At 40.5% G+C, this 21,211-nt stretch overlaps 1 protein-coding gene across 1 annotated transcript; it reads right to left on the bottom strand.

Moving 5' to 3' along the window:
• Positions 1-235: 235 nt before the first annotated feature.
• LOC139300921 (nipped-B-like protein B) lies at positions 236-20,464 on the bottom strand. Its single transcript, XM_070924126.1, has 47 exons — positions 20,373-20,464; positions 19,378-19,543; positions 18,824-18,951; positions 17,341-17,343; positions 16,930-17,038; positions 16,694-16,842; positions 15,908-16,035; positions 15,730-15,820; positions 15,084-15,584; positions 13,691-14,980; positions 13,348-13,455; positions 12,938-13,120; positions 12,535-12,600; positions 12,363-12,452; positions 12,181-12,281; positions 11,976-12,062; positions 11,639-11,870; positions 11,030-11,181; positions 10,845-10,925; positions 10,611-10,711; positions 10,362-10,494; positions 10,187-10,269; positions 9,906-10,038; positions 9,651-9,794; positions 9,484-9,570; positions 9,001-9,218; positions 8,793-8,895; positions 8,603-8,701; positions 8,220-8,366; positions 7,697-7,831; positions 7,507-7,605; positions 7,363-7,416; positions 7,131-7,239; positions 6,874-7,010; positions 6,368-6,508; positions 6,140-6,233; positions 5,816-5,970; positions 5,632-5,722; positions 5,296-5,469; positions 4,158-4,348; positions 3,917-4,024; positions 3,365-3,565; positions 3,074-3,220; positions 2,596-2,936; positions 2,332-2,506; positions 1,823-2,008; positions 236-1,256 (listed from the first exon to the last, which is right to left on the bottom strand). The coding sequence occupies exons 1-47, from the start codon at positions 20,434-20,436 to the stop codon at positions 897-899; spliced, it is 7,875 nt and encodes a 2,624-aa protein (XP_070780227.1). The 5' UTR covers positions 20,437-20,464; the 3' UTR covers positions 236-896.
• Between the last annotated feature and the right edge of the window lie 747 nt (positions 20,465-21,211).

Here is a 21,211-nt window from a genome sequence, read left to right as displayed (position 1 = left end):
AGTAAATAGAGACTTAAATAACCGGTTAAGAAGATTTGGTATTATTTCTTCAGAGGCACGGACAGACCTGTTTTCAGTCCAACTGTAACCAGAACAAATCATCTATAATTTGCTTCACTCCACCTGATCTGTCACACAGGTGAGACAAGGCAAAAAAGGCAAAAAATATGAGCCTGATGATTTTGAAAATGATTCAATACATATTCTGATGAAGGGGGAAAAAAGCACAAACAAGTAACAAAGACGTAAGAAAAATTTATTGCAGTATTTGTTCCACCAGAAGAGCGGGGGATCACTTTTTTCTTGCTCTGTGTTCTATAACATCAAAATCTATATTAAAAACAATATAACTTCCCCTGCATATAGGCACAGATACTGCACTGCTTTTAACATAAATAAATTATATCAAAGATACTCCATTACACAGTGTGGGTAAACAACAAAATGTTTAAAACAAGAAAAAAAAAGAAAGTTAAAAGTTGTTGGAGCTCAGGTAAAGTGAATAAATCCATCTGGTGCTAGTTTAAACTCCAAAAACACTTTATTAAGAACATCATCAATACACTAATTTCCAACATTCAGGTTTTTTTTTACAGAATTATGTTCAGATATAAACATGTGTTTAGTTAAACTATGATACAGTGGGAGTAAAAATCAAACAACGAAGTTGCTGCACAACAGCGAAGGAACTCCCACACAATGTTTTCCCAAACATTTCCTTCTTGTGTTTTTCATGTGTGAACTTAAACACGTCTGTATTCAATCAGACCAGTTATCACAATACTTTCCCTCCACCAGGTCCTTCAATCTAAAGAGCTTTCACCTTCTCTCTATAACATATTGGATCCACATAGATTTGGACTGTGAGGGGTTTCTGTCTGAGTAATTTCAGCTGATTAACTCTTGGTCCCCTCCTTGGCAGCATATAACGCCCGTAACGTGTGTGCCACTTTGTTCTTCAGCTTGTGTCCACTTGTCAAGGATATTTTCTTGTAAATAATGTCTGACTCCTTGATAGTGTCAACCCAAGGCACCTTTTTGCGACCGTCCCGTTTCTTTGCCACAGCCCAGGGCCCAGAGTAAGATCCCGTCATCCAGTGTATACTGTAGCCATTTTTGGTCTTCTGGATGACCCTGGCGATCTGTGGTCTGTCTTTGTATTTGGGACGGCAGATGGCAACGACGTCCATGGCCTCCACTGTCTCATTCATGTGACCTGAATCCTCTGGGGAATCTCCACCTTTCCTTGGTTTCCGCTGTAGAGGGAGAAAGCAGAGTGTGTCCGACATGAACAAATCTTTTTACACAGGAAGCATCACACTGAAATCTTACAGACATGTTCCATGTTGGGATAATGTGTGAACAGTCGCTGCAGTAGAAATACCAGCAGAGTTGATCTGCTCTCTGCAACAATGAGGTGAAACTTAAAATCCATAAAAACCATTATGATGTTTGTGTACCCTAGAGGTGAGAGGCAATAGGTCACATCATGTCATCTTGACCTTCTGTATGGATATACAGTTGAGTATACAGTGCAGCTTTGTGAAACCTATAATGATGAATTTTCAACTATGTCCAAGAGGTGTTTATTCAATTATACTGTAACTTCCGTGGTTTTACTCAAATTTCCCATTTCCCATGGCAAAACTCCAAGCAACCCACATTTCCAAAGCAATAAGTGACTGTTGAGTACCTTAGATGTGATGTCCACATGACCTCACTAAAGCCCAGTGTTAACAGTTTCTATGCAGAAATTGTTGATTACAGGACAGTTAACATGGAAGTCCAATGGGTAATTTCTTCTCTTTAAAATTCTTACCGCAGGGGGATCTTCATCCTCACTCTCCTCATCGTCTGACTCCACTGGAGCACTGTGATTATTGTGGTTGTGGTTCAAGGGTTTTGGGCCCCTCAGCAGTGAAGTAATGGCTTTGTTTCTGGCATTGGCAGTTGCTTCACCCTCCTGGTCCTCTTCATCACGATCCAAGTGCTCCATCAGTACCTTGAACTAAGAGATAAAAGCAGGCAGAGCCTTCAGTTAATAGTTTCTCGTGTTTATTGTGTTTATTTCTAGCCAACTCAAAAGCTTTACGACTATCTACCGTAACTGGCTATTTATCACATGGCCAATGACAACCTTGCACACATTTTATTCATTAACACACAAAGCCATGTTGACTTCAGTTGTCAAACAGCAGTGGGCATGACATGACTATTTGAGCCACCTGAAATTCCACAACATACAGTACTCTGCACCCTCTCTCTCACAGACACACCTTCACACCTGAAATAACACATAAATAAACTCAAAACATAGTACTGAATCCTTACGTCCAAATACTGTTTCACAATATTCCTCTTGCTGTCGTAGCTGAGATCCACGTTGGCTGTATTATTCTTCAGGTAATACAGTGTCTGATGAGGGTTGAAGTGCACCTTAGATTTCCTGTTCACGGCCTTGTCATATACTTTGGCAGACTCCGTCGGTGAATATTTCTGGATTTTGCTGTAACACAAACAGAAAGGTCAGTTGAGTTTGTGTCATGTAAACAACAGCACAACTAAGGAAGAGTGAACGAAATATTTGTTGACTACCTGTCTGAGAAGCCGTATAGATTCTTCAGATGTTGTTTTAGCACCAGCAGCAGCAGAATACCCTGTGAAGCACTGGCAAAGTCCAGCAGGGGGTTGGGGTTTTCGGGTAGACGGTTCATCACTGCATCCTCGTCTTCAATGTCAGAGTCAGAATCAGAAACCACAGATTTCTTTCGCCTGTGGACCACCTCATCGTCCTCGTCACTGCTGCTGGATTTGCTACTGCTCTGCTCCTCGTCTTCATCGTCATCATCAGAGCTGTATTTCCTCCTCTGCTGCTTCTTCTTCTTCTTTTTTGTCTTCATCTTCTTTTCCTGCTGTACAGGCTCTTTCCGTAAAGACTGCACAGAGACCAAATCCACTCAGACACGGACCAAATATACAGTGGACATATTACACATTCTTGGATTTTCAACTTATGATAAACAAAACAACAAAGAGCAATATGTCATGTACCAAATCAAACTAAGCTTCTCACCTCCTTGAAAGACTGGAGTAGGTTGCTACCAGAGACAGACAGAGTAATATCTATATGGTGCATGATGAAAAGAGGCTCCTCCTGGCTCTGGTAGGGGAAGCAGGCCAAGTTGTCTGCTATGAACAACAGCATGTTCACCTCTGTTTTCTGCAGGGGACAAAGTGTAAAACATCACGACTTTTCATGACAAGCAGTGAAGCTAGCAATTGGATGGGTGGGCAGTTGGAGATACACAAACCTAGAGATCTGCATACAGAAGAGACTCACTCTAAAAGAGAGAGGTGAACTTACGGTGCTGTCATCAAACAAGTTGAGCAGGGAAATGAGGAAAGCCCGCCTATGCTGTCGGTTCCCACGGACCATAGAGTAGAGATGTGAGCAGAGGGCAGAGTCTGAGTCATCGTGACGAAAACCTCGAACCACTGCGCCTTTGGATCCATTTATGGCCCGTTGCACCTGATAAGACATCTTCAACCCTGCTACGGCCTTCATCTGTGAATTCACAGAGAGACACAACTCAACATGTAAGTAGATAAACTAATAATGGTTGAAATCCCTGCAATACATTTTTTGAGATGCCTGTAATTTATTTTTTATTAGACCTACAACGCCTAGGAGTACATTAGTAGATGTACATAGTTTGTTTTATTTTATAAGAAATAAAACAACAATAAAATCATTTAGATGGCTATGTTTTTAATCCCTCGCTTCTTGTGTAACGTGTAACATGCTTCTATGTAATATTAAAATATACACACCACTGCCCACAGATATTGTTAAAGAAAAACATCTTATCTACACGTTGATTTACACACACTGATCATAATCCAGCAAGCCACTCACATGGATGAAGCCCGAATATTTCTTGTCAATCTCCACCAGCTGTTGATCGGCCTTGTTCTTCATGGTTGGCTCAGGGTCTGTTCCCATGGCAACCAAGTAGGGCACACACTAAAAAAAAACCAATTGTGTTGTTCCTAATCTGTGAACAGCTCATGATGCATTCAAGACAGCAGAGAATGTTGTCACAAGAGGTACTGTACATCTTAGTCTTGGGAATGCTGGAGTGAGACTGTAAACATACCTGTACAGGATGGATGAGGCCCTGGCTGAGAGTCAGTGTAATGACACTCAGGGCAAAGTGCCGAACAGTGGACTGTGAGTGGAAGAAGGACTCCAGCACCTGCTTCAGGTATATCTGCATTATAGAGCTGCTCATGCCTGATGAGATGTCCCCCATTTCTTTCAGATCCTCCTGATTAGATTGCTTCTTCCCTGAATAAAAAACATCAGCTTGATCAGTCTAATGATGTTCTACATGAGGGGTATTCAACTAAAATTCGAAGATGTCCAGTTAGAGAAAATGTCCTCAAGCAAAGGTCCGGAACATCATAATGTCTAACTGGCATGTGATTTAGTGTGATATATATTGAAGTAGCCTCGTAGTTGTATCAACGTCTGCATGTAATCAACAACTGACTGTCAAATCAAATGAAGAAAGTAAAATTCAAAAACATTTTGACAATATTTATTGTCACTTAACATACAGACTATATGTACAGACTATACAGATATATAATACTGTAGATATGTATAATGTTCTTCTCTCTCTTAAGTAAAAGAAGAGCTGCATTTAAAAATGAAATAGAGAAAATAAATAAAATAGCTTTTGAAAAAATGTGCATCTTAAAATTAAGTGCTTAATTTTAAAAAAACAAAATAAAGTGTAGCAGCAGCTTGAGTTTTTCTTTGTTAACTGTTTCACATCTTGACTTAACAGTCTCTCTCCCATTAACTCGTCTCTCTGTCTTCTCTCCCTGTATCGTTCACTCGTCTTATCATCGGTCACTCGCCTCTCACCTCTCTCGTCTGTCTGTATTCAGAGTCGCAATGTTTATCGCCTGGAATGCACAGATTTGATTGGCTGAGTAGCATCACGTGGGCTGGCGTAACTCGTATGCAATTGGTCTGCGAGTTTCCTGAACCGCTAAACCAGTGCCGTAAAGACAAGAAAAGCTGTGCCCTGTCAAAATCTAAAATCCCTTAATAATCTATTGATTATAGGTCCGGGTCCGTATAGAACGGCGTCTGGGTCCGGACTCGGACCGCGGTCCGCCTGTTAGTGACCTATGTTCTACATGATTGACATGCTCAATGTAGATTAACACTACAGAACATACAGTGATAATCTTTGACACATGAGATGGATTTGTTCAACTCACATTCACGATCAGCCTCCTGCATTCGAGAGTCCTCCTCTTGCAGGTATGTCTGCAAGTTTTTTAGCACTTGGATCTTCAGACCGACCAAACTGCTTTCATCTGAAAGGGTACTGTTATACAGAACCTTCACATCCTGCACAAACATGAGCTCTGGGTGCATGATGAACTGGAAGCCTTGAAACAATGGAAATAATTCAAATACAGATGTCATTACTGAGGAAACTTTAGTCAAAGACACATGCGAATAAAAAATGATCAGAGGAGCTATAAACAATAAATGACAGTACAAATACAGTGATGACATCTTATGTTAGTCTGAGATGAGGTGCAATGTACCTAGACCTATGATGGCCTTGATCTGGACCTCCTCATCTTCATGAGTGGTGAAGTACAACAGGAGCTCCAACACTTTGTCCTTGATGACAATCTAAGAGACACAGGGGGAGACAGCAAGTCAGTCACCAGAACAGGTTCTACAGTAGTTCTGCACACACAGTTTAAACAGATTGCTGGTGTTTACCTTGTTAGTACCCTTGAACTCCTCTTGATCAAAATCAAAGTGTCGACAGAGAGCCCCCACAGTAAACAGTGAGCGCAGAAGAGTGGGTTTGTTAGCAGCCAGAGTGGAGCTATTGGGGTCCTCTTGGTGCTGTGTCTTCAGTTTTGCCAGAGCCCCTATAAAATGGATGTGAAATGAGACAATGAGTATGAGCTTAAAATGTAACCTTTAATATAAAGGTGGATGACCAGTTAAACAATTACAAGCCCTATGTATGTTATTCAATTTTTTCCATTTCAAGAATTCTGGTATAAGAACATGTACATCACAGTACATAAGCCTTACCATAGTAACGATTGAAACAAGCCCAAACAAACTTGTAGTTGTGTGTGACCTTGTTGACAACAGCACCAAGACAGCTTACACAGTGTTGTACAACCTGAGAAGCAGACACAGCAAATGACATCATGCCTAAATCAAACCTGCATGCTCAGAACAGTAGTTTCACATCCACGCTATTCATGTTTTTTTGAGAGCTATCTGTTAAAGCTGTAAGCTGTAGATGACACTGACCGTCATGCCGTATTTGATAATGAGCTTCATCAGGTCTTCTTCGATAGTAGTGAGGAAAGTCTCACTTGGGTGCTCCATCAAAGGTACGACCAGCTCCAGGATCTTTGCCACGTTGCATATCACCATGAAGTCATTCTGAGTCTGAAATGTCAACACAGAGACAGATGCACAGTCCAAAGCTGAATGGGAAAATAACTTTGTGAACGACTGTGGGTCTGTCCCAATACGCACACTTGCGGTCTTGATCACTGAGGTGCGCATTAACACAATACACTTGACCCCACTTGATGCACACTTTTCCCATTTGCTTTATTAACTTTATTCTCCCTCTCAGCTCCCCTGTGCTGAATACTTGAATTTCCATTTGGCTGCCACTAGATGGTCCTATAGCCCAACAAAAAAGTCGGTGTTGTTCATTTCTGTCCTGTGGGCGCCAGTCTCAACAAGTGATTTCTCATACTTTCAGGCAAATGAAAAATAATAGAATAAAATTAAGTTGTACTTACATTGCACTTGGTGGTCAAATAGGGCTGCATAGTCATAGCATGTTTGACCATTAACTGTGCTCTGATCTTGCTAAACAGGTAGAGAGTGGTGATGCATGCTACCAGACGACCTGAGTTGACCCCTTTGTCCTCACAGTCTGAAACACAAACACAGAATAGAAAACATTAGCATTTGTCACAGCCCAGTAATGTTTAACACAATAACAATGCAATAAGGATTTTGTAAGCAAACATACTATCACATTTCTCTTTATTACCTGCAAGAGACTCCTCATATTTCAGTATGTGTTCCACTAGATTGTCCACCAGCTGAACACAAGCCTTCTTGGCAGGTTTGTACGAAGCTTGCTCTTCTGACTTCAGTAGCTAAACAGTTGCCATACAAAAGTTAGATAACATGATTGACAAAATATGCACACAACAGCTATCATAAAGACACACAAGCTGCTGTTCAGAAATCAAAACAGCCACACACGTTTAACAACTCACATTTTGGAGAAGCTGCTCAAACCAGTCATAGCCTGAATCTTTACACGCCGACACCTGGGATGAAATCAAAACATGACATGAGTCAGATTATGAAGATGTCAAACATGCGCCAACATTTTTGTCACAAGCCTCTATAGTACGCACCACATCTGTGATGTTCAGGATCTTCCGGGTCATGGCATCTTTGTCATGACTGGGTGTGGGGGTGAACCAGAGTTTCTGGAATGTCTCATTCACCAATTTCTGTGTGAGAAAATATGTTTATAGACTGCATATTAAAAAATGAAAACTACAACTTGTAAGCAACATTCACATAAAACAAATAAACACAAACCTTGATCCCCTCTTCATCGTTGACCCTTCGGATCATCTTGACACACATCTCAGTGATCTTGTGGAAGTCCGGCTGCTCCAGGCAAATATCCCTCAAGATCTTAATGACCCTCTTCCTTACGCTAATGCCTGTGTCCTGTGAAACAGTAAAGGGTGAGGGAAAGTGATAAAATGAATACATTTCTCTAATTGGCTGCACCATAAGGAGCATTTTGAAATGCACTTTCAACTGCCAATTGGTTGCAGTTCTTCATTTGATCTTTAGATGGCAGTGTGGGAAGAAGGTGACTTAACCTCAGCTGAACTTTTGCGCATCGAAAAAACTTTTTGGACAGAGTTTGCTAAAGTCAAGGGAGAATTTCCACTTGAGCTCATCTTATGATCGACGTTGCCTATCTTTTCCACAAACCCCTAAGAGGGCACATGATGTGACCAAATCAATTCAAACTTTACCACCTGGGAAAAAACACTATGATACAGAACCTCACACTGAGGTGTTAAAAAAGGTGAAGAGGGAAAATTACCAATATCCTTTCAATGAGCATGTCATAGTACTGCTCAATGAGCTGCGGTCGACTTAGCACAAAACGGCCAAGGAGCTCCACAGCTGCCTCTCGCACACTGGTGGAGTTGTCCATGAGGCGACAATGAACACCACGCTGCATGTCCAACTGAAAGACAAATAGGGGAGTTTAGTCAAGCACAGATAAACATTACTGAATGTTATGGCTGCTACGTTGACTGTGATAAATGCCACAACACTACCCTAACAAAACAGAATCTCCTGGTAGAATTGATAAATTAAATTATTAATATATGTTTTTTTATCTGTAAAAAAACATTTAGTGCTACCGCCATCAAACCAGTGGTCTAAGAGATGTGTAGCAGCCAATGTAGCATGACATACCCGTGCCAGAATACTTGGATCCACAGCGACTACTTCAGACAGACATTTCATGGCTTTAGTTCTGACTGCAATGGCACTCTCACCCAGTACTCTCAGAATCTGTACAAGAGAGACAATGGGAGAAAAAAGTTAGTGAGAGCCAACACAATATAATCTCTCACTCATGTTTATTTTAAATTAATCCTCTTACCTGTGATAAATAAATATCAAAGCTCTGTGCAAACGGCCTCATTGAGGCCAGATATCTGACAATCAGGCAGGAGTCCTCATAGTCCACTGTGTCAGAGTTTAACCTGAAAGAAAAATCCAGAAAAGGTTTAACACCAGGACACAAGTGTTGACACAAGTCGAATCGCGCTCCAAATTAGTGCAGTGATCCAGGGTGAAGTAGTATTTACCTCAGAGAAATGAAATGTGATGGTGGTGTCTTGATGACCTTGCGGAGGAATTTCTTTCGTGCCTCAGCCCTCTGCATAATCTCCCCAGTTGAGTCAACATCGTTGGAATGATGTCGACCTCCTGAGTCCTCATCGTTCTCATTTTGAGACTTAATCGCTTTCTCTGCCTCACTTGTAGTGTCCCTGAACCACTGGGCAATATAAAACTTCCTGGCAAACTATAGGAAACAAGTGCAGACATGTGATGAAGAATGCAGAACATTAAGAACATTAAGAACATTTAAGGTTAGAGTATAATACCACTTTGACACCAACAAACCCTGTTTAACCCGTGTCTCTTTTACACTAAACCTGTCCAATAAATATCCAATATTCAAGGGCTACATATTATTGCATGCAAACACTGAGCATCCAGTCCTTAGGGAATCATAAATGTGACCATAATGATTTCTGTAAATACACAAATGAAAATTAAACACTCACCACTAGAGATGGATCTGTCTCAACCTTTTCATCTAGGTAGTCTAGCAAGGCCTTCTGGAGTTGCTGGATCTCATCACTGCCTGGAGTCTGTAAGGAGATCAATAAGCCAGTTCAACACCACTGTTAATTTACAGATGCTCATAATTGTGTAATTATCTAGTCTCTACCTCTTTGAGGATGCGGTCAATAGCCTTTTGGTCCACTTGGCAAGTGACAGCATCTTTACGCAGGCGAGAAGCAACAGTGCCGAGGTAGTCCAGCGATGCCACCCTGAGTGCCATTTCTGTCTGCTTGTTACTAAACTGGTGCACCTGGAGCACAGGAAGTACAGGAGAAATGTCACAACAAAAGAAACATCAACTGCTGTTTCTACTGGACAGATGATGAGTGACGACACCTTTGAAGTTAACGATGCCACTCACCAACAGCCGGCCCAGTAAACTGAGCAGCAGTTCAACTGCAGGCCACTCAGGCTTGTTGACTGTAGACAGGAGGTCTTGAACAAAGTTCTCAAACAGAGGCCTGTAGTCCTCTTCTCCCTGTTTACTGCCACACCTGAAACATATAGAATACCATCTTTTATTATAATATATTTTTGAACATTGAGACAGTTAATATTACAGCTTTTTCCACAGGTATACTGTGTAACGCCACACAAAGCTATGTGTTGTGTTGTGTAGCGAGGGCAGGAACAATTACTTACTTCTTGAGAAACACTGATAGGAAGTTCTGAGCTGTCCTCATGGCAGTTTCATAGGAGTTTGTGATGAAGACATCTTTATCCACCTAGAAAAAAGCCAATATTAAAATAATTTCTGAATCTAAACATGTTTCCAGATAAATATGGTTTAAATATTTGCTAAATCCTTGGTAGTTACCTTCTTACTGTGTTGTTCATCCTCTGCGTCCCTCTCTGAAGGAAGGTGTACCACACACTGGATGAGCTGAAGAACCAGTGCGGTGACCATCTGGATATACAAAGGCTCTCCATCCGAAACATTGCTGTTTAGCCTGGTGAAGCATGAGACATGAGTATCCTTGGGTTTACTGAGCAACACAGAGGACTTCAATGATCAATAATCAATCAATTTTATTGAGCAAATATTCGAGATTCGAGATGTAGTTACCTAAAGTTCCTGAGGCTGCGTTTACTCGTAGGCAGTCTGGCCAGGGAGGTGAAGATCTCTTCAAGAATCAGCTGTCTGTGCTTCTCGTAACGAGAAAACACCTAAGGAAGAGTAAAATGCAAAGCACTAAATCAAGAGATAACAATAAAGATGTCGTGCAGGAGCATGTCATAAAAAACAATGTAAAATGAACTACTGTAATAATGCTAAAATTGCATGCCCTGGCAGACTTACTGCTGTCACTAGTGTGATGGCACATAACTGCAGTTCACTGACATTCTCCACAAAAAATGGTGTAATACCCAAGGTGGACACCTAAAAGTCAGGCACAAAAGCAATCAGGTATGTTAGAGCTCAGGAGTCAAAGGTTAACTGGGATCATGAATTTGAATGATGTCAGACCAGAATAAGAGTGTCACCTGGAGAATAGTGGTGTCAGTTAGCAGCTGGATCTCCAGGAGCAGCGAGATGTTGCTGACAATTTCACACACTTTGTTGTAGAGCATGACTACCACCTTCTGTTTATGGGTGGAAGACTTTGCTCTCTTGGACTTTGAAGTATGCATGCCACCTTAGACGAGGACGACAAAGAGAGAATACGAGTTGAATAAAAGATAAGTTAACCACTTTAAACATCAGCAGCAAAATACCAAGGTTGCAGGCCATTTTCAAATTAATTTTATTGATAAATGTGTCAGACACTAGGCAGAAATTTCTAAATTCAACTACAGGGTTTCACATCAGGAAATGTGACTACAAGAACATACTATTGCTAACTTTAATTTAAAAAAGGAATTAAAGATTAGTATTTGCATTTTTTAGAAGTAACAACAGTGTTCCCACACTATTTTTTAAGTAATAAAATAATTATATATATAATATATATAATAATAAGTAATAATTTAAGCCACAGTCTGTTCGAAATTTTTTTTTAACATGGATCGGCCAAATCAGCTTGCTAATATGTAAACTGGAAATCCAGATTTTTGCAATATTTGTTGAACAACTTAGAAGAAAACTGTGCTGACCTCCATGGGGGTCCACTCTGTAGACTGGGTCATACTGAGGGTACAAAGAGTTTTGCAGATGGAACTTGGTGAACTGCAGCACCCTCTCAATCACATCCTCTATATAAACGGCCTTGGGCATGTGTGGAGATGTCATGATGTTGAGTGCAGTCAGACAGGCATCAGCAGACTTAGTCACTCGCTCCATGATAAGGTCACGCCACAGCCGCTCCTCATCCATGGAATCGTTACCCTACAAATTACAATTAGTGAAAAAATAAAACTCAATTAAAAAATTAGGCAAGAAAACGCTACTCAATTACACAGCTGAGAAAATCATATCAGGCTGACAACTTACATGATTCATTAATGTGGAAAGCTTGACACTGTCCTGAATGTTCTTCTCCAGGATATTCAACATTTTCACCAGTTTATGAGATGGAAACTATGGATCAAACAAATGATTGGTTCATTTCACAACAATGTGGCTGTGAATTGATGGTCTTTACAACAGCTAAATATGAAGAGTAACCTGTGACAGTGCACAAACATACTCCTCTTACCATGTTAAAGATGCCCATATCTTTGATCTTAGCAGAATCACTGCCTAGCTCGCTTAACTGGTGCTTTCCAAGCAAGAGCTCTTCAGGTATCTCATCATCATCTGAGGGCACAAAGTTATCATGTTGACATTTTTCAACTTAACACCTCAACAAATGTCAAGTGTGCGGTGCTTGATGTTTACCTGCGGCAGTGAGGTCCACGTCCTCAAGGTTCTCAAGAATGCTGTCCAATCTGGCCATGAATCTCTTAAATGTGGAGGAGTCCATTATTTCTGTTAAATGTAAACAAATTGATTAATAAAAATATGTGAATGCATTAATACAATAAAAATAATTCAAATGGTAAATCAATACCCTCTGATGTCAGCTTGGAAGCCTTCCTGTTTTTGTGTTTCTCCTTTTTCTTCAATTTTCTGGCAACTGAACAAAAACAGCAATAACAACAACATTAGTCAAATCCTTGACAGCAGCAAGTAACCCTCAAGCACTGAATATTTAATAGAGAGTGTAGTAATTCAGCTATCCAGGGAATTGGCCTGGCTGATCACTGGTTTCAAATGGCGACAATTTGAATGACAGCCATCGGAGACAAGAATCACAATTTGCATTTTCTTGTCTATTGTCTAATGTTATATTTGAGATAAAAAAATTTGCCCTGTTAGAGACAAATAACAAAATAAAAACACTCTCTGCAACATGAATTTATTTATTTATTTTTGCCTATACCCACTGGCTAAGCCTTTGCAAAAAGACTCACCATCACTCAGGCTTGGTGGTGGAGAGCCTTCATTTGAATCAGCAGGGCTCCATTCACGGTGACGGCTACCAGGCCCCCGTCGAGCATTATGATGACCTCCACCTCGACGGTGCTCTCCAGAACCTCTCCTCTCTTCGTGCTTCAATGTCTTGGCGTGATCTTTCTTGTACTTTTTCCTTGCAGCTGTAACAATAACAGAGAAAGGATGAGTAAGAAAATATCCTAACAGAACTTTAAGCACCAATTATTGCTTTAATAAATAAATAAATTCAATTTAATTTAATTTAATAATTATTATATAAAATATTTGGGAGTACACATTTTTTCATTTTGAGCATTAGACAGTATGGTGTTTCTGAATCTGATATATATGTGCAAACATTGTGAATTATTTTAGGTTTAATACTGACACTCAGAGTCATCAGCATCTTCTTCATCGGAGTCCACGTCTGCGTACTTGGATCTCTTACTGATCATACTGTGCCTTCGCTTGTTTGTCTTCTCCAAAAATGACACCTCTGTAAGCACAAGAGGTGAATGAGTTTTCAGCACACAATAATGTACACTTCAAAAGAAGATACAATCGCTAACTCATTAATCCACAACTATATATTTGGCATACATAATGCAATAATAATGATTCCTGAGACAGTGGTTTAAAGTAGATAAACAATTTGGAAACTGGGCAATGTCCCATAGCACCCCATCCCCTACAGTTCTGTGTACATATTTAATAAATAAAGTAGATCATACCGCTCTCTGATTTGTCAATGGAGGACGAGTTCCTGGATTTGGAGCCATGTGCATTCCTGCTTTCCCTAATGATCCTTTTTACCTCATCAATGCTGAGTTTCTTAAGCACAACAACAGGTTTAGCTCCTTTGCTTAAGTTCTCTACCAATGACACTCTCTCCAGCCTGACCAGGGGTTCGTTCCAGTTATCTTTCAATTTGCTTACATGTTGCGGATCTTTATCTTTCCCATCCCGTTTTAGTTTGGGAATCACAAAGTTCTTCAGACTTCCTGACTTGCCGCCCAGCAGGTATGAGGGGAACTCACTAGGTTTGGTGTCAAAAGACTGCGGCTTGTTTTTAGATTGGCAGCTCATTCTGCCATCCCCACTTTTCCTCTCTTCCTTATTTTGGGCGTTTTGGAGGCTGGAACTTTCTGTCCTCTGTCGACCATTGAGGTCAGTGGATTTTCTGCTTCCGTCCTGCTTCACTCTAGAGCTGTCAGGTTTAGTATGCCGGTCAGGAGAGTGTCTGTTGCAGTTTTCCCTTGACATAGTCTTGTGTTTCTTTTCTCTGTCTCTTTCTTTATCTCTATCTCTATCTTTATCTTTATCTCTATCTTTATCTCTATCTCTGTCCTTTTGCCTATCTCTATCTCTGTCCTTATCTCTATCTCTGTCCTTATCCTTATCTCTATCCCTGGCTTTGTCTTCTCCATGTCTGGAGTTACGTTCCGCCTTGCTGATGGTTTTAGGAGTCCTAGGTTGGCTGGCATGGGATCGGTGACTGTTGTGGTTTTTTTCCTCTTTGTGGCGCAAGTCTGAATGCTTGTCATGTTTCTGCCTTGGTGTGTCTGGCCGTCTTTCATCGGAGTGTCCCTTGCTGCTGTCAGTTTTGCTGTCATGTTTGTGTTTAGATTCACGGCGACTCTCCTGCTTCTGCTTGGGGGTTTCTGGTTGACCATCTGAGCCAGACTTTTTGGGGTTGTCAGAATGCTGTTTGATGATCCCAGGTCTGTTTTCAACAACTTTATCTACTTTTCCATCAGTCTTTGACTTTATGCGCTGTAGGTGGTCTTCACACAACTGCTGTGCTTCCAAGACCACTACAGGCTGTCCTATCACTCTGCCAGCTTGTTGCAGATCAATACTGACCATCAAAGCAGGCCGACTGGCACCGTTACTTGCAGCATTCGTCTTCTTGGGTGTCAACTTGGTGTCAGGGTTGCCCCCTTGCACAGTAGGCACGTCACTTGAATCAGCTCCGGATTCCTGAGGATATGAGTCTTGCTTCCGTTTCTTCAGTGGCTTATCTGCAATAAGGAGACATGTAGCTTAGATCTTCTACAAACACAAACGAACCTAGGTCATGAAAAAAATGCATGAAGGCACAGGGGAAAGGCAGACACACAATACCTTTATCCAGGACTTCTTTAGACCACCGTTCTCTCTCACTGGCCGACTCGCGTTCTATTCTCTCAATCTCTGCAAGTGTGTCTATCTCAGCATCATCAAACACAACCCCACTGACGACTCCGGAGTCCTTGGTATTTGGCCGAACAGCAACCTGCTGACAGTTTGCCTGCTCCTCCGCAGCTAACTTGTGTGACAGGTCCTGAGCAGTCCTTGACAACTGATTATTATTATTCATCAAATTAGTTTGATGGTCTGAGTCGATATGTGATTGATCCACGTCTGGACTCTTCACTCTGGACAGTTTTAAAGTCAGCCTTGCAGAGTCTTTTGATGGAGAACTAACAATGCCATACAAGGCATCTTTATCCATCTGTTCATTTTCTTCTTTACTCCTTTCTTTCTGCTTCTTTTTGCGGTCAGCAGAGGTGAGGAGCAGGTCAGGTGCTGCACCTGGTGGCACATCAGGTGGAGGTGACTGCATGATAAGGGGAGGCCTGGACCCTGGTAAAACACAAACAAATTCAAGGAAAAGTGAGTACCAGAGACTTCTAGAGAGAAGTCTAGGCAAAGAATGAATTGTACAATCATCCATTTCACAAAATCATTTCACAAAATGAAGAAGAATTGACTTGCTAAGGCAGCATACTTTTTGCCGTCTCTTCACTCCCAGCAGGGGAACACACAGACTGTGGTGATTTAACTGGAAATGTGGCCACCCTCATTGAGGGGTCATTATCCTGTTGGAACAAAAGACATTTATCATTTAATTTAACAGACGGCATCAGCTGAGGTCCAGTTCAGGATACCTTGATAGTCTGCATTACCTCATTTCCCAGTCTGTGAGCCATGTTCATGTAGTCTTCATCTGAGCCCAGTCTCACATTATGATTTGATGAATTACTTGATAGCTGTCCAGAGACCTTGTTGTCATGGATATTTCTCACACTAGACACTAAAACGGAGAGCGAAAGAAAATATCCAGTTAAATTATTTGTGATGGACAATGCCTCACATCTACCTGAGAGATAGATACATTCTTTACAGACAGCTGTAGTTTTACCATGTTACAGTAAGTGTGCACATCAGCTTATCAACTTACTCCTTGCCACATAGTGTGTATAAAAGTTAGTAATGTTTAAGGATTATTGAAGGAATTTTAAGTTTATCTGAAACACCATGCAGGTAGTATCATTTCGAAAATATTAGTTTTCCACCAAAAATTACTGGGAGGAATTTGAAGGAATTTAGATAGCTCAAGGTTAAAGTGTATTCGATGTTCTGTGAGGGAACAATGTGCGATAACGCCCTCAGAGCCACATCTTCAATATGTACTGTGGCGCATGTCGTCTCTTGTGGTTTATGCTTCTTGGTTCAGGCAGAATGCTTGAATAACATATTAATCAATACTATTAATTGAAATGGAAAGGCATGCAACAATCACTACACAGCACTTGTCTTGTCAAATATTGTCCACCTTAACTTGTTTAAAGCCAGTAACAGTACAAATGCACACAAAATGTTATTCCTTGAACATTTGTTATTTGCTGTTCCTAGCAGAGGCGTAGCAGGCAGCTAATGACATATTTTTCCCGACTTAAATTTGTACTCACCTTGCTGAGTCTGTTGGTGTTGAGAATAACTGGGTGGATTGTACTGCATGTAGTCTGCAGGACTCTGAGGGGTATAGGGACTAGGTATAGGGCTGTTCTGCTGGGGTACGAACCGAGTACCTGATCCAGACTGCGGGGATGTAAAGCATCTGTGAAGGAAGAAGAAGTAGTCTTAGTGGAAGTACAGATACTTTTGCTTCTTCATCACAGTCAACAGTATGCTGGCACTGCCTTACCCAGAGGGGCTTTGAGGGACAGTGGTTTGCTGATAGTTTGATCCTGGACTGCCATGCACCTGATTCTGAGACATCTTATACTGTTGCATCATTGGCTGCTGCATTACACCTAAGAAATAAGGATAAGAAATGTACAGTTAAGGTCATACAAACAAGGAGCTGAACATACACAATTGTGCAGCACCACAACTCTCCTATGTACCTTTGGAATGGAAACTCTGTGATATAGGCTTTCATATCAGATAACATGTACACTTCTTGAAATAAAGTAGCTCGGGTTAAACTAAATGTTCAAAAGTGAAAGTGAGATAAAATAACATTGCCAGTGTATAACAGTCTCCAGCTAAACCAAACACCACCTACTCAATACTGGGTACTACAAATAAAGTCTACGAACAGTCTTAATCCAACCTCCTTCTTCCCATTAACAGTGTGTCAGAGAGGTGTTGCTTCAGCTCTAGGGTCATTTTTGAGGCAATAATTAGTGGTAGTGTTGTACTTGTATGCATTATGTTGAGAGGTATTACTACTATTCAGTCCAACAGTACACCACCACCATGTGCAACCACAATAATGACGATATAGTTAAACAAGACCAGTGCCAACAAAAACTGAACATTAAAAGCCTCACAAAGACAGGATTTATTGTTACTGTAATGGCTTACTCTGTGTATATTTGTAAAAAGTACTGTGATGTATATATAATTGGAAATACAGTAGTATGATGTATGATAAGAAGTATGATAATAGTACCAATAATATGATAATCATATTATATTGTGAGGTCCTTCACAATCCCCAAACTACTGTTTTTGCATTGCATCCTGGATCTTGTTTCTTTGTTAATCATTCTGAAAATAAAATGTATCACCACAAAACACTATTTGTAGTTCAGAGTGATGAAGGAGGAGGTTATAGCTGCAGAAGAATGATGAGGGTTTACCAAGGCACAAGGTTATGTACATCCTGCCTGGTGACAAGAACACACTGAGCACATCTTTGGAGTAGCATTTCACCGAATCAGAAGCACCAAGTTCTTACTGCTGGCTAAAATGGCACAAATAATGATAACAGAAACGCGTCTCACTCAGCACTTCAACAGGCTCGTGCCATGTTAATAAAAGATTCTTGCTTATATATTTCTATGGGATGAGTGTGCGGTCACCACCACAAACGCTTGTGGTTTATTTTTTCCTGACTAATGTTCATCTTGCAGTTGCCAGCACCTCTAGCTCTGCAGTGCACACTGTTTCTCTATCTTTTCTTTCCTATTTGACACAAAAGGATTCAGTATGAAAGTGTGTATGCATACTACATTCTTTTAATTACCTGTAATTGCAGGCTAGTGCAGCTGCTCATAAAACTACAAGGCTTTCCTGAACAAAGGTTAGAAGACGAATATGCAACTGTTTATGACAATTAGCGATATCATCGCTTGTTTATCAAACAAACACAGCAAATATCTTTTCAAAATATTTTTCTGTTGCTAAATACCACATGCTCTACAACCCTAACAGGGAAAACTATAAACCATTACTTTAAAACTCTAATTATATGTTATCTAACAAGCTGCGTTTACCATACTAGGTGGAACTGTGCAAGAGGCTTTGTTCCCACCCATGGAGATTTTAGAGAGAAGAGATTAATAGATTTCATGACTAAATGACTAAAAAAAACATACTTTCTCGCTTACCCCTACTGCTATCTAGCCATGGAGATAGCTTTGGTTTTATTTGCCCAGGTTTTAAGATATCTGTCTATCAAATTTCCTCCGTCACCCCAAAACCAAAGAGGTGAATGGAATTCCATTTTGGTGCTCACAGCATTAGAAAAAGACAATTAAAATTCAACAACGGAGCTCAACTGCAACAGCTCAATGTCTCCTCCTTATCACCCCAAACCTCGAACTGGGTTGGCATACTTTTGTCCCTGAAGATTTTGGGGTTCCTGGACAGCAGAGTTTGTAGAAGCATTGGCATGTCACCCTCGGGTTCATCATTCCCCAAGTTGTCCTTCAACTCTCTGGAAAGCAAAAGTATAGCCCACAGTCATATTGCAGGCAATTGCTGACCAGTGGCAGTTTTGACTAATGCATTCTGATTCCTTCCCGTCTAAATTGCCATTTTCAGTGCAGTTTAGACTAGCCCTTTGTGATTCTGACAACCCAAAGCATGAGCTGACCTATCTGGTAGAGCAGTGACTGTAATGTGATCATTATAATTGAAACAGCAACGCCCGACTTCACTGTTGAAGTGAACACTGACACAACATTTTGTAATGCATTTCCACTAACACTGCTGACAACAAAATCAACTTAACAATGATTTCTAGAGTTAGCACACCTTTACAAACCTTCTGTAGTAGCTACTGGCAAGCTTTCCTCTCATATAGTCTAATTCTCTTTTTAAACTCTCAGCAAGGTGTGAAAGATGGGTGAGTGGTACTTACATGTGTTCAGTGGAGACCTGGTTAAGGCTTTGTGCCAGCTGAGTCACCAGATTCTCATCCCGACACACCAGCAGGCTGCTGACCTCTTCAGAGATCCTTCCATTGTAGAGCAGACTCTTAGCGGTGGTGGCAGGGAGAGGTGAAGGTAAGGGCAGCTGGTTCAACACTAAAAGGATGATGGAAAGACAAGTCAGGGTGGGTGAAAAATGATAGGAGGCAGGATAGGAACAAATATCAAATAAAACAGTTTTGGAAAAAGCTTAGTACATGAGTAAGAATTTAAAATTTGAAAACATGCAACTGGCCCACTCTATATGGCAGTTATGCCAAATGTCAATGAAACAATGAGATTTTTTAGACAATGTACATTTAGGAAATATTTATTTAAGCTTGATATATTTTACTTAATTTTCAGGTAAATGGTTCCAAACTCAGAATACATTTATTGGATTTCATTTTGGTGGTTACAACATTTCTAATCAAATAAAACATTTTGAAGGCCTCAGACTACATGCCAAAATCATCTATGGTTTTAAAAAATGCTGTAATAATATAATAAACATGCTGTCTATCTTAGTATCAAAAGGCCTTTAAAAATATGGTAACATCGGAGTTCATCAAGTTACCCAGAGTTCGTCAAGTTTGATACACTTTTACAATCTAACGCAATCCAATATAGTAGTTCTGCAATAAATGATATCTTGTAATGAAATGTATAATGTTCCATTGTTTTAACAGTTATTCTTCTTTTCTTACATGAAAACTGGTTTGGGATATCTGAGCCTACAACTTCCCATCTTCACAAATATAAGCATCTTCACCAGTAGTGATAGAAAGTATCACAATTACCAGTATTTAGCTTCTGGTATAACTACACTACCTGCTTGGCAGTCAAGTGTTCCTTAGCCTTGCCACATCTTGGTTAGTATGTTAGTTAGTACATTAGTGTTAGTGTTTAGGCTGTGTGAACAGCATTAGAGAGATGATGCACTTACAGTCTGTCAGGCTAGCAATTCCAGCAAGAGTAGTGATGGGAACATGAGGCATATCACCATTCATGCTGAAGATGAGGTCAAGAGGTCGTGTCAATGCACAGGCTGCTCAATATCACCAATCTCTTCCTATTCCTCACATCTCCAAAATGCTGCAGAGACACAAAAAAAGACAGTCTTACAGAATGTTCACTGTCAAGTGTTTCCATATAACTACAGTGTGCTTCTTCTGGGATGGGGATTCAAAAATGTGTCAGCGTCATGAGTGTGCATTATTACACTGCCAACATAACTGCACCTCTGACGTAGACAGTTTATACCGGCCTTGTAGCAAGCCTGGGCATGTCTTTATAAGTTATTGATTTTTAACAGCTTCTGGTGTCCACACCATCTTGTTCCTTGGTCCCCTTTTCCTCTGCAAATACACACCTTCAGTGAGTGCATTTGTTTTTAGCTGTGATATTTAAACCTGCTCAAGTCGAGCATGCAATTGCTGCAGAAATATATAGACTATCAGCAATTTTAGCTCTCACACGAATGCAGTAAGTCATTGCTAGTAGACTCGGGTGGTGACAAATCTATGATAGAATTAATGATAAAAAAGTTACAACGATTCCGTCTCTGAGTGTCTCTCTATGCATCTCTAACTCAAACGCTAGCTTGTCTGCGTTTATTGTTTTTACTTTCGTAACTGAAATCTACTAAGCTAAACACAATGCGAAGGCAGTTCAGAAAACCTTAAAGTCTATGTCTCAAATTCTTTCTTTTGTTACAGTATCAGTTAAGGTTTCCGGGGCTGTCCAAACACATAACAACGACATTAGCTTATCTTAACACCAGAT

The sequence above is a fragment of the Enoplosus armatus genome, chromosome 18, assembly GCF_043641665.1.
Source record: "Enoplosus armatus isolate fEnoArm2 chromosome 18, fEnoArm2.hap1, whole genome shotgun sequence".
NCBI classification, from domain to species: domain Eukaryota; kingdom Metazoa; phylum Chordata; class Actinopteri; order Centrarchiformes; family Enoplosidae; genus Enoplosus; species Enoplosus armatus.
The sequence above is the reverse complement of the archived record's forward strand: the minus strand, read 5'-3'. Positions and strand labels throughout refer to the sequence as shown.